The sequence below is a fragment of the Homalodisca vitripennis genome, chromosome 2 (genome assembly GCF_021130785.1).
Source record: "Homalodisca vitripennis isolate AUS2020 chromosome 2, UT_GWSS_2.1, whole genome shotgun sequence".
NCBI classification, from domain to species: domain Eukaryota; kingdom Metazoa; phylum Arthropoda; class Insecta; order Hemiptera; family Cicadellidae; genus Homalodisca; species Homalodisca vitripennis.
This window is the reverse complement of record NC_060208.1, coordinates 73,324,502-73,337,533: the sequence shown is the minus strand read 5'-3', so window position 1 is coordinate 73,337,533 and position 13,032 is coordinate 73,324,502. Positions and strand designations below refer to the sequence as shown.

Genomic DNA, 13,032 nt, shown 5'->3' with positions numbered 1-13,032 from the left:
TGCAAATGAGTAATTTTAACTTACAGTGCTTCTCTCCAATTTAATTAACTGCGGGGCCTAAATGTTTCCGCTGAGATTTAATAGTAATCACTAACATTTTTGAAATTACTCAACATAAGTTATGGAATCTCGCATAGACATTCATATTATCATATATTTAGACATAAAAACAAAATTTCGGAATTAATTCTGGAGAGGATCCAATTAATTCTGGACGTCTTCCAATGACCCGCGATTATGAATGTTCAGGATGTCATTTAAAAAGGGCCGGTTTGATATATCACAGGAAATAAGAAACGTAGCTAGTAGCTTTCTTGTTTTAGAGTTCGTTTCAAACCTATCATCACTTGTTAGCTTGTCATACTATTCGCTTATACACTATACACCATACTATACTACTATACACCATACTGCAGGACTTCTAATTAGTTTTTGAGTTCTGATCACCGGGAATCTGCTATAATCAAATGTTTTCTGGTTTCCACAAAACAACAAGCCAATTGTTTAGAGTAAACATGTTATACATTATAACATGTTTACTCTAAATAATTATATAATGCTGCACAACATAGGCAGCAGGAGCTGGGAAACTGATATATGACATTATACTATAGTTGGAGAGTTACTGTCGCATAACATCATTTACTACGCGGAAGTAAATAAAGTTTTTGCAGTATAGCATCAAACGATACTCATACATAATTGGCAGTATTAGTACGAGATTGGTAGTTATACTAAATATTATTTTCGTACATCATTTAGTATATGGTTCACGATGTCATATGTTCATCATGTTCATGCTCATAATGTTCATATTCATGATGTCAACGCTTGATATCTTTTACTATAGTTGGTGATATACTATCGTATGACATCAATTAATATATGGTTAACGATGTGTTGACGTTTGACAATAGTTGGTGAGATATTGACATATTACATAATTTAATATATGGTTAACGATGTGTTGACGCTTGACAATAGTTGGTGAGATATTGACGTATTACATCATTTAATATTCGGTTAGCGAGATTTTGACGCTTGACAATTTAGTTGGTGAGATATTGACATATTACATAATTTAGTATGTGGTTAACGAGATTTTGACGCTCGGAATCGTGTATTTGCATCGTGTAGAAGTATTTTAATATGACATAGTTTCCAATAGATGAAGAATATTAACATACAGGTATGACATCGCTTATTACACCTGGCGATGCACTGATGTATATCATTATGCAGTGTATTGGTGTAATACAGTTGTTAATTTATATTTCTATCAAAAGATCTAGAATTAGCACACTTAATAACATATAAAATGTGCAATACGAAACATTTGAGTATTGAAATTGATAGAAAACTTAAAATAAATAAATATTATGAGAATAAGAGTCACTAAAGATATACAATGTATATGCGTTTTCTTATTCATACGATTCTCGTATATCATTAAACTACTGGAGTGGATTGATTGTAAAGTGAATTTCCCCTAAGATAAACTTTAAACGTATTCAATGTGAAAGCCCTCTCTGAGCGTAGAGCGCCGGCAGTGATGTAACTTCATCCATTTGTTGGCGTATGATGGAGAGATAGATGAATAATCCAATGTCACCGACCGTCGGGACCCACATGTCACAATGTTAGCTGACAACGACGTATCAGCTTTCATGTTAACATGAAAGCTACTAATTTAGTGATGGGTAATAAACTCATTACATTTTCTACTATTCTGATCGAAATTTGTAAACAGATTTCTCACACTGAGTTTTTATCAAGTATTGAGACGTAAGATATAAATCTAGTTCTTTTGAACAGTGTAAAACTGCATAATCCCAATAAGTTAAAAAACTTTAGAAAGGTTTCCATTCATACATAAATCCTACTGTTAATTTTTTACATTGCTTTTAAAACAAGCTGAAATAGTGGGTTTATCTTGTATTCCAGCTCCTTTGAAAGTCTGTTGTCGATAATGGTTGAAGCTAGGGTGAAATCCTTTGACGAATCAAAGCCTTGTTAAGGTACCCGAAATTCAAAGCCTTGGATGGCAAAGGAGTGAATTGTCACTGGGAAGTTATTTAAAACACCAAGCTATGTAGTAAAGTCAGGAACCCTATTGTCGGTCTCCAATGAAACTGAGGCTATTTTGGTTGCCGTTGTACATTAGATCATTTAATTACCAAACAGTAAACCTTAAGTAATAAAAAATCTGTACTCAATCATTTATCTGTTATACAGGGTGTCCCGTAATTCTCCGGAAAAAGGTATACCACATTACTGCTCAGGTCATACAAACCAATTTCACAAATGTATAACAAATGTGATATACCTTTGTCCAAAGAGTTACGGGACAACCTGTATAACTGATGAATGTGATGATGCAGTGCGGAAAGGAAGTTTATTTTGATGACATTCTTTGTTTCTCCCAAAAATGCGGGATTTTTGGAATAACCAAAAGATTTCAAACGTGTCATCCTCAATTGACCCTTCATTTTGAGGAGAAAGACAAAATTATAGAATGCTGAAAACCACATATCGCTATCTCTTTCCCATCCAAAATATAAGTTTTTATAACCCACCATGTTGCCAAGTGAAATCAAATGTTCAAACTGAAGTCCTAGTACTATTTGGAAGCGAGTCAAGCGAAGGGGAGCTTCTCTCTCGCGTTTTGAAGTGAAGTGGTGTTTCGTTGCAGGCCTCAACAGTGCTGTTTCTTAAAATTTCAAAGTTTTCTACTGGGGTTTTATAAATGTAAATGTAAGGACTTCATTAATATTTTTAGGACGTATTATTCTCATAAGTCTTTAAGTTTTTTTTATGCTCTTCAAAATGAGGGGTCTCTTGAGAGGAGTTTACATTTGAAATCTTTGAGTTACCTCCAAAATTCCGCATTTTTGTTTTGGGACACAAACATCGTTAAAAATTATGAAATGAATTTTTTTCCAAATTACACCACTATCCAAATGATGTATCCTTAACTTAAACTTATAAAAAATAGACGGAGGATGTCCTACATTTTTTATCCACCCTGTACGATGAAAAAAATGTAAATACACACACATTTCAAGCTTACCTAAAGATAGTGTATTGTATTTTTTGCAATATCTCTGTTCCTTTTTTATTTATTTATATAAAAAAAAGTTACTCAGTAACATATCTGAATGTACTCCTTTTAAATAAAAGAACTCATGATCTGCTCGCAATTGGCATAAGATATTCTGGAGATGCCGTTTATTTAATGATTGTATTGTTGGCTATTCCCTGAGATCCTCAGTGTGGGCCATGTATTGTCACAGTAAATCTGATATAAATAATTTATTAAGTAATCAATTTAACTAACTTTAAATAACTTTTGTGCCATTAGATTTTTTATAACATAATCTAAAAATATTATAAAATAACATTCTTGTAATTCTTGAATACAATTACTGGTTAAGATATTCAGAGTCAAAAAGTGTTAATGGAAATTAATAATTTGAAAATATCATTATCATTTTGAATATAATAAATAAAATACTGTAATATCTTTTGAAGTAACTGGTATTGTTGCCATAAACATTTGAACCACTTAAGGTAGGATTTAATTTATTACTTCTTAAGATATAATATCTTTTTATAACAAAAAAACACATACACACAGATAGATGGGAAAGTAACACCGGAGATCCATGTTCATATGACGGATTATGTTATCTTGACCTGAGCAATAATGTTACGTACCTTCGTTCAGATAGTTATGGGACACTCTGTATACATACATGAAACGTTTATCCTTTCACATTAAAATATTTGGGTACGTGAGAACCTCAAGTTTTGAAATTGATCTCAAAAATACATTTCGCATTATACTACAGAAACTTAATTAAAAATAGTGTTTTCTTAAACAATGATACACTTGAGTAACAAAGATCACCTTACTAGATTTACCGTTGATAATAAAGAGCAGAAATATCGGCAAACTTAGCTGACAAACTAAGTCTTACTTATGACAACTTACTTATGACAAACTAGAGCTGATCCCATGTATTTTTATAGGGTAAGCAACCATAGTCTTTTACTCCAAACTTTTTACTTATAAATAAAAATTCCTTAAAAATTTAAGATTCAACTTATTACAAATCACCCTTTTAAAGAATAAATACAATATTACATCGATTTTATCACAAATAAACTTAAATACATGAGAGGTGTTTCTGGCCTGTAATTTTTACAACTAGTTCACAAATAGGCATTTCATCAAACAAGTCATTAAAAAAAACAGTAAATTCCCAAAAATGAAAATTCAAACTTAACTTTTTTAATATCTCAGCTTTATATGAAATAAATTTAAAATCTTAGGTTTCCAAGATATTGCTTGTCTTAGAACTATTAAATAGTTGTTATTTCCGCTAATAACCGCTAACTTTAATTGTTTTAATTCAATGTGATTCAATAAATTGATCTACCATTATTTACTCGTAATTGTTATCTCTACAAGGCGAGAGAATGTTGTATAATGCTTTGAGTTGTCTTGTACATGAATGAATGTTTAATTTAAACTGTCTAGTAGAATAGGTCCTCGACTTATGGTGCAAATAGATATATGCATAAATATGAGATGATTTTGAATAATTTTAGTAGTTAGGGATCATTAAAACGTATTAAAAATAACAAGAAAGAAGACCGATGACAGTTATCGAATGCATAATAATTTTACATATATGCGTTTTAATATATGGATACGTTTTCATATGACAAATTGTTGTCTCATAAGATAGTGTTACCAGCAAATTATATGATGTCTTCGATTTAGCCAACTTGTCTGACTTCTAAAATTTTTCTTCACCAAATTACAAGGAATTTTACATTATTATTTAAAATATACAATAAAATACTCCGAATTCAAATGCTTTGACCCACTGATCTACAAATTTAATAGTTAAACAAGTTGGAAAGGGTTTTGGAGAATTGGACATATTCTAGTGACTACTACTAATTTAATAGGCATGTCGTTTGAAAATATGTTGGCAGTGATAAGTTAAGGCGCAACATTCATTAGACAATATATTTAGCAAATTTTTTCGAGTGACATAAATATTTCTGAGAGCGAGATGGATTATTTACGAACAAAGGCGATATTATACATAGGATGGATATTTACTATAGTAAGGGTTGATAAGTTTGAGAAGGGTCAGGGACGTCAAAACATGGAAAGGTTAAGGCGGTGACCTTTTATCGGATGCTGAGTCCGGGCGACTCGATATTAAACATGTCTGATGCTGATAGCAAGCTGTGCTGATATTGATCTTAGACCTCTGCATAACTGGGCATCAACAAACATTGTGCGGACTGAATTCTTCTCCCTCAATTCATTCACTTTCTCTAATATTCCGTGAAGTGAAAATATTACAAGAATAGACTCGATATTAAACATGACTGATGCTGATAGCAAGCTGTGCTGATATTGATCTTAGACCTCTGCATAACTGGGCATCAACAAACATTGTGCGGACTGAATTAATTCACTTTCTCTAATATTCCGTGAAGTGAAAATATTACAAGAATAGACGAATAAGGGATATGGGGTGAAACTCAAGTAACCCCTTCCGGGAATCAGGATGTTCCTATCTCCCCATGTTATTTTTTCTATTCTAAGATAGTTTTTTCTAAAACCAATAAGGGATATCAAAATAAATTTAATTTTGATTTTATAGTTGTAAAAATTCCAAATTCCAAAGAATTTGGACGTTTAATAGAATTGTTACGGGTTTTAATTGATTTCCTGTGTAACTAAGAATGATTTTGAATATTCGGTGGTCCCCAGACCCTTAGGGGTTACCACGACCCTCATTTTATTAAAATTATTCTTATAATATTTTTTAGACGTGTGTTTTTATGTCTTTTTCCTAAAAAGCCAAAGGAACATTTTTTTTACTTTCCAACATATTTTTCGAGGCATAAAATTTCCGCGAAACAACATGAAGAACGTTATGGGAGTACACGGTATTTGTACTAATACCGTTATAATGAAATTATACAGAGATTCAAGCAAGGGCGAGGTAATGCAACAGCCTGTCTCGACTAAGCTGAAAGATCTCCCCATGACCTCTATACTATGACCTCTGTTTATAAAAAGTCAATTTTTTACAAAAATGTAAAAACTTTCTAAATGTAATAACTTTCTAAAACAATCCATAAAAAATTAATGATACTCCGATTTACTTTAGGAAAGTCAAAAACTCTTCCAACCAATACGACAGGATTCAAGAGGTATAAGTTCTTATACTTGTTCCACAAAAACGAAACTGTACACACATGTAAGCACGGAGGAGGACATTAGTAGTGCAGGTTAACCACATTCTTTGTTATAAATTCTTTGCGGGGTTTTATCCTCCTCAAACAAACTTTAACACTTTAAGAATGTATGATCACTCACAAAAAGCAAACATTATTAAAAATTTAATTATTAAAATTTTAATTTGTATGTACAGAATAGAAGCAGCATACATTACAAAATGTGGATATTTATTAATTTTTATAAACTTTAGTTCTGTACCAATAATTCTAACCAGAAACGTAACGTACTATTTAGTGAATTTGTACCTAGTGGTTCAAGTTTAACAGATATCGTTTGTAAGGAAATTAATGTTTATTAAACACTAGTAAGAGGCTTGTAATAAAAAATACAAATGCAATAATATATACTGTTATGGACGCTGATATTTGTTTCATAGATTACAAAATGAAGATTGCCATACGATGATTATGAGGTTTTATTAATTTGTTTTAAGTTTCTTGTACATTTATATAAGTTATTGAGTAAATATCAACTTATATAAACATTTAAAATAAATGTATATTCTAAAAATAGATCACAATGCAAATAAAAGTTATTTTTTAAATATAAAATAAATGTTAATCGACTTCAAAGGAGTCCAAGTTGTGTCAACAGAAAAGGTACCTATTAGTCTTTATAATTGAATTTATTCACATATAGCAATTACCGGCGGCTTCGTACGCGATTTCGCAGGTTTAAGCACCTTTATGAGCACTTCTGGTTTGAGTGAATTTTGTTTTCGACGCTAATATTGAGTTTGCCTTCTTCCACAATCTAGAAAATATGTTAAAAAGTGCATATTTATGGCTATTGTAATGTACTCCGATCTTAGTAAATTTTGTTCTATTGTTGATTTTGCCTTATTTCTGATCAAGGAATATTCATACACAGCTCTGAGAAACCTACTTCCGTCAAAAGACATCTCAGATAGGTTCCATTACAGTCTTTAAATGTAAAGTAAAAGTTAGACTACTTTGTCTCTTATATCTCCACTGCTAGCAGTTACCCGCTGCTGGTTCGAGTGAATTATATTTCTAAAACCAATATTGAGATTGCCTTGTTGCCACGATCAAGAAAATGCGTCAAAATATTTATAGTTATGGCTACATTTCTTCTTAGTATTATTTTTTCCATACTTGATTTTTCCTTGTTTCCCGATCAAAAAACTATATATCACACATCAAAGAAGCATACTTCTGTCAGAAGTGAACTAAGATGAGTTTTATATTATACTTAAAATTAGTAAACGTTACGTTGTAAATTTGTCTTTTAATCTAATATTTAGTATGTGTTAAAAATGTAATTAAAACTACATTACAATGACAAACTGAAAAATATTGTTAATATTTTAGTACATTTAGAGCTGCAAATGGTACGTTAGTTCAAAAGCACGGTTCAGAGAACTTTCATCCAGCATAGTTCTTGCCAACTTCAAAGGGAATCTTCGGAGTCAAATTCTAACTATCTTATGTTTTAGGACATTTTATAAGCTAGATGAGTATTTACCTAATCGCTTAGAACTGAAACGACTTTAAAAATAATGGTTAAAATCTTACAATTATAAGAAATTACTTATATTACAACGAACTCACTATTAATGTAAACAAACTGAGAATAAACAATGTTTACACAGAACAGTTCCCTACATTTGACAGGCTCTGCAAAATATTATTTCACAGTTTTAGAGACCAGGATGGTATTTTTCTATACTTTAAAGACTAGTGGGGAATAGCCCTGAGGGATTTTTGAAATAAGAAGAGGCCTACATTCATCCCAGGGACAGTAAGAATACCCATGTAAAATTGAGTGCAGTCGGTTGAGTAGTTAATGCGTTGAGTAGCAAACCAAACACACAAAGTGACTTTCGTATGTATAATATTATTAGGATTTACAAACATTTATTACTATAAAAATATAGCATACGTTTTAGAGATCTGTAAAAACTACATTCGATTAAATACAAATTTTAATGACTTAAAATTATTTTTTTAAACATTACATAATTTTCAATGTCTTTAATTTCAATAAAATACTAATTACTTAAGAATTATTCTTACAATATAAAATAATTTATGTTTATTTTTAAGTATTATGTAAAAGACTACATGCTTAATAAAATTTAAATTATTTGCAAATTAATAAACATTTATTAAAAGATTTTTAGTTAAAAAAATATTTATTTGAATTTTTATTATGTTTTATAAAGTAAAATATTATAAATTATAAGGTTTTTAAAGGTTTATTTAAATCAAAATATAAATAAATTAATACATTTTAAAAGATGTATTGAAATAAAATAAAATATTATTTACTGTAGTTTCAAAAATCCTACATTTTACATAAACCCCTTCATACTACTGAGACAATACACCGAACAGTCTGGTGGTTTGCGCGTTCAGACGAGCAGGCGTCGGCTGCGGTAAATTAACAAAACCTGGTGAATTAAATCGGACTTACAAATTAAACTTTTAAATTAACGGCTTTCAAAATTAAATGGCTAAGAAAATGAGCTGCATAACGAGACCTTTGCAAACTTTTTGAACCGCCCGGACAAGAAAGGTAAAAGTTAGGATACTAATGTAATAACGTTTTTATAATTAATTATTAAATTTCATACTCAAAATATCGCCATACTACCATGTATACACATTTGGTCATTTGATCTTAATGGAATAACAAATATTGAAGTTACGAATTTTCAAAGTTGCAGTTTGGTTGAAAAGCGGAAAAAACGATAACTACGTCGTTGACATAAAACTGGAAGTTATTGTTTTTAAATAATATTTTTAAACAAAGAAACAAACAAGCTGTTAATGTAACGGTGATTATTGTAGCTATGCTAATTAATTTGTAGTTAAAAATTCAAATCGGATATTCAAAACTTTTCGATCCAAGTGTAGTTTCTTCCAATTATTCTTTGAATCTCATAATTTTAATGAAATGAACAGGAAGAACAGCTGTAATTTACAAGAAGGACGCGAGGCCAGACAACAGTAGGTATGTATCGATTGTAACTGGGCGTGCAATGAACCGTGCCTGTTACTGTATTCTGTTTCCTTATAGCTAATATAGTTTACAATTATTATTATGTGACGCATGCTATGCAATGTTAAAATTGTTTCTGGCAATAAAGTATATTGTATTGTATTGTATTGTATAGTTTACCGATGAACTGCAGTCGTTTCCAGGAGTTTGTCTTGGAGAATGTCACCCTCACGCAATCTATACTTCTCTAACAATCTATTTACTCTTTCAATCAACTTATGTGAATTCCATTGAGATTTGAAAATAAACTAACTTACGAGACATTAGTTTAGTTTACTAGTATTAATATTGAAAAAGTACAATAGAATGAGAGGTAAGCTACTCATCGCAAAATGATCTTACTGTTGATAAAAACATGTCAATTAATGAACGGTCACATGTACATTTTACTGGAAATGTATAAGTGTTCGATATCAGTTTCATGTGTTCGAATATTTTTTGTAGAGAGGTCTATGAATGTTTAGGTTTTCTAGTTACTTTTTAATTTTAGTAGCAAACTAGTCTGACTTTCTAGTTCCTTATCTAATAGTTTTAATTCGCTAAGATGTTGGAATCGCTTGGTAGCTTTGCGGTTCTGGTTGCGTAATGGCTTCTGCTGTCCAGTGATGTGGCTACTGGATTTCTACACGCTACAATGCGTAAGTCTACTAGACGTTCCGCTCCCTCTGGCTCTCACTATCTTTGGTCTGATGCTTGGCAGGTTGGAGCATTAAAAAAAATCACTGTTTTCGGTCTTATGATCAGATTTCCGACGAATAACTAAATAAGATAATTAAGGTCTTTATTCGTGCGCAGATTTCAGCCTCTTGAAAAAACAATAGTTTGGACTCGGAATCCTTTTAATGTATTTTGCGAAAAACCTATTTGCGGAAGTACCAGTAAAAGACATTGTTAGCCAGAAAAAATAACATTTTAAACTGACTAAAAATCATTATTTTTTACATTAAAAATTGTGACCGAAGACAATTATTAAAAGTAATAACGATGCATTTTTAACCTTTTCTGTGTATTTCAACCTTGAAATATAAATAATAATCACCTCTAAATTAATCTCACGGTGTCCTTTTATGAAAAAGTTAACTATCTTTTTATCATATGTACATTTACGGACACAAGTTTATTACAAACAGCCTGTCATTTTCACTTAATACGAGAAGTAAAGATCTAATCCCTTATAATTGAGTTTATCTTCTCGACTTCTGTCGATTTCTCTTGTTAACTGTTCGTTTGTATATATTTTAATATAGTACATCTATTTATTCTTAAATGCACCAAAATAGTTATTGGTATACTATTTTTTCTTATATTTAAAGCTTATGTGTGTAAATAATGTGTTTGGCAAAAACAAAGACACACTGGTTGCCTAAAAGACGTGTATTTTGACACAAATAAAATTTAAATTGTTTTTAAAAACGTAAAATAATTTTAAATGTTTTTGAACATTTATTTTAATAAATTTAAACTATTTAAAAATTACTTTAAAAATATAAAATAGTTTTTAATCATCTTTATGTTTTAGTTCGATATAGTTCGTAACAGTAGAGTTTTACAAAATATCAAAGACGTTCCTCAACGTATCCTTTATTATCGTGCGATTTCTCATCAATCGTGAGGTCTTTCTTCGTCTTTGTGTTCTGCACCAGTGCCCAGGGTTGCTGCTCTCCCCTAGCGAACATGCCGTAGAGCAACGCTCCCATTAGGAGTAAGAAACTCGCGACATAGAACACGTCCCTCCACTGCTCCAACGTCTGGCAACACAACAAAACATACGAATAGAAATAGCCACTACGGCTAAGTAGGCTAGTAGTAGCTTACAACTAACCTAATAGTAAACTTTAAACAGCTAATCATTATCAACCTCACAACTTTGTCGGCTCTTACATTAACACCGACAGATTAATGTGTCGGTTTAGCAGAAACGACTACACTTACGAGGGAGAATCAATAATTTTTATTGTCTTTAAACACATTGTGCAATTGACTAAGTCAGATTTACAATTAAAATTTTATTAATAGTTTCTATAGCTATAAATAATCTATACTGAAACTATGGTAACAATAACACATACATACACTCGATACACAAACAGAAATAAATAAAATAAATAACAATATATCACTGTAGTTAAAGATCACAGGCTAAAAGATAGCAACAGAATAAAATACATTCTCTTTTAACCAGCTTTCCACTACTATTTTAAATCTGTTTGTAGATACAGACAAAGCTGTTTCCGGTAATTTGTAAAATAACTTAATTTTCATATACATGTGGGTGCTTTAACCTTTTTCAAGTTTGACAGTAGGTAAATGTATAACATGGTTTTTTCTGGTAAAACAACTATGAATTTCCTTTCTAGTTAAAAAATTACATAATGATTCTTTAACATTCACTAAACAACAATAAACATACAAATTTGAAATTGACATTATTTTTCGTTCCTTAAAAATTGGAGCACATGTTTCTCTTTCAGGTACATTCTTAATAGCTCTCAATGCCTTTTTGTACCATTTACCACTACTTTTTTGGTGGGCTTTTTGTACACCACTACTATTGCTCCACAATGTTATTCCATATCTTAAATGTGAGTGAAAAAAGCATAATAAGTTGAAACTAGCACGTCTAAGGTAATACATTTTCGTAATTTACGTAATAGATAGACAATAATTGTTCGATAAGATGGTCCCAACCCAGTCTACTATCCAGATGCATGTAGCCCAGTTCACTGCAGTTAGATGTATAAATTACAATTGGGCTTAAATTATATAACGGATGTGCCGATGTAGCACATCTCTACTTTGAAATGGTGAGATAAGGTTGGTAAAGTCTAGCATTAGTACCATCCATCATGGTGACTCTATAGGTCACCAAGCTGAGCGGGCTGGACCGTGAGACACCCTTATTGGCTAAATAGGGCTAGGTTTTGTTCTTAGAGTAAAAAGAGAAAAAAGTACTAGATTGGAAAGTCAATGTTGAAAGTAGGTGACAACATTTGATATCAGCGCGCTCATGCGTTGTATTGCACTCCCTAGATTACTGGAAATTTAATTATTTGAAAACTGCTACGAAACTTAACTTACTGAACAAAGAATTAAATGTTTCATGTGGCATGATATTTTTTGAAATATTTCATCTGTAAACTTTAAATTTTGAACGAAACTTCATTTGTACACAGAATGAGTTCTATGAAGGTGTATGTCCAACCATTGAAATTGGATGAACGTCATTAAAGCCTATCAATTAGTAGGTTGACACAATGTATATTTTGTCTGTCAGTAAAAATTTATTTTCTGCACGTATATTCGCAGGACATGTCTAGAATGGAATAGGCTATTGATTTCAGCTTTTGCAAGTGACCTCAGTAAAGGCTATTCCGCGACACACGGTGTGGCGTACTTATACCGTGTATATTGAATTATTAGATACAAATAGTTTGAATATTTATATGTTTATTCATGCTCACTACCAAAAACTGACAAAGTCTAAATTGTCGCTGTCACCGTACGCAGTCAACACAGTCCGTAACTCATCTGTCGTCATCTGACACATTACGCTGTCCTCACTCGTTTGACTCAGCATTGTAAAGCTCATTATTAAAATTTATTTAACAATATCTAGTTTGGGTTACAATAAACATCACTTCTGAAAACTAAAGTGAAAGATGGCATTTAATTCT

General features: G+C 31.2%; 2 protein-coding genes across 3 annotated transcripts in view; one reads left to right on the top strand and one right to left on the bottom strand.

The window, feature by feature from the left end:
* The window catches only part of LOC124354169 (dual specificity protein phosphatase 22-B-like), a 185,208-nt gene that overhangs the window by 35,912 nt on the left and 136,264 nt on the right, over positions 1-13,032 (top strand). The window lies entirely within an intron of this gene.
* LOC124354167 (vesicular glutamate transporter 2.2-like) overlaps positions 10,736-13,032 on the bottom strand; it is a 37,713-nt gene continuing 35,416 nt past the window's right edge. Inside the window, exon 10 of one of the 2 annotated variants that reach the window (XM_046804427.1) lies at positions 10,736-11,106. In XM_046804427.1, the coding sequence (XP_046660383.1) occupies positions 10,915-11,106 (192 nt within the window). In that variant the 3' untranslated portion in view covers positions 10,736-10,914. The remainder of the gene's footprint in view (positions 11,107-13,032) is intronic. The other variant, XM_046804428.1, reaches the window with a different exon arrangement.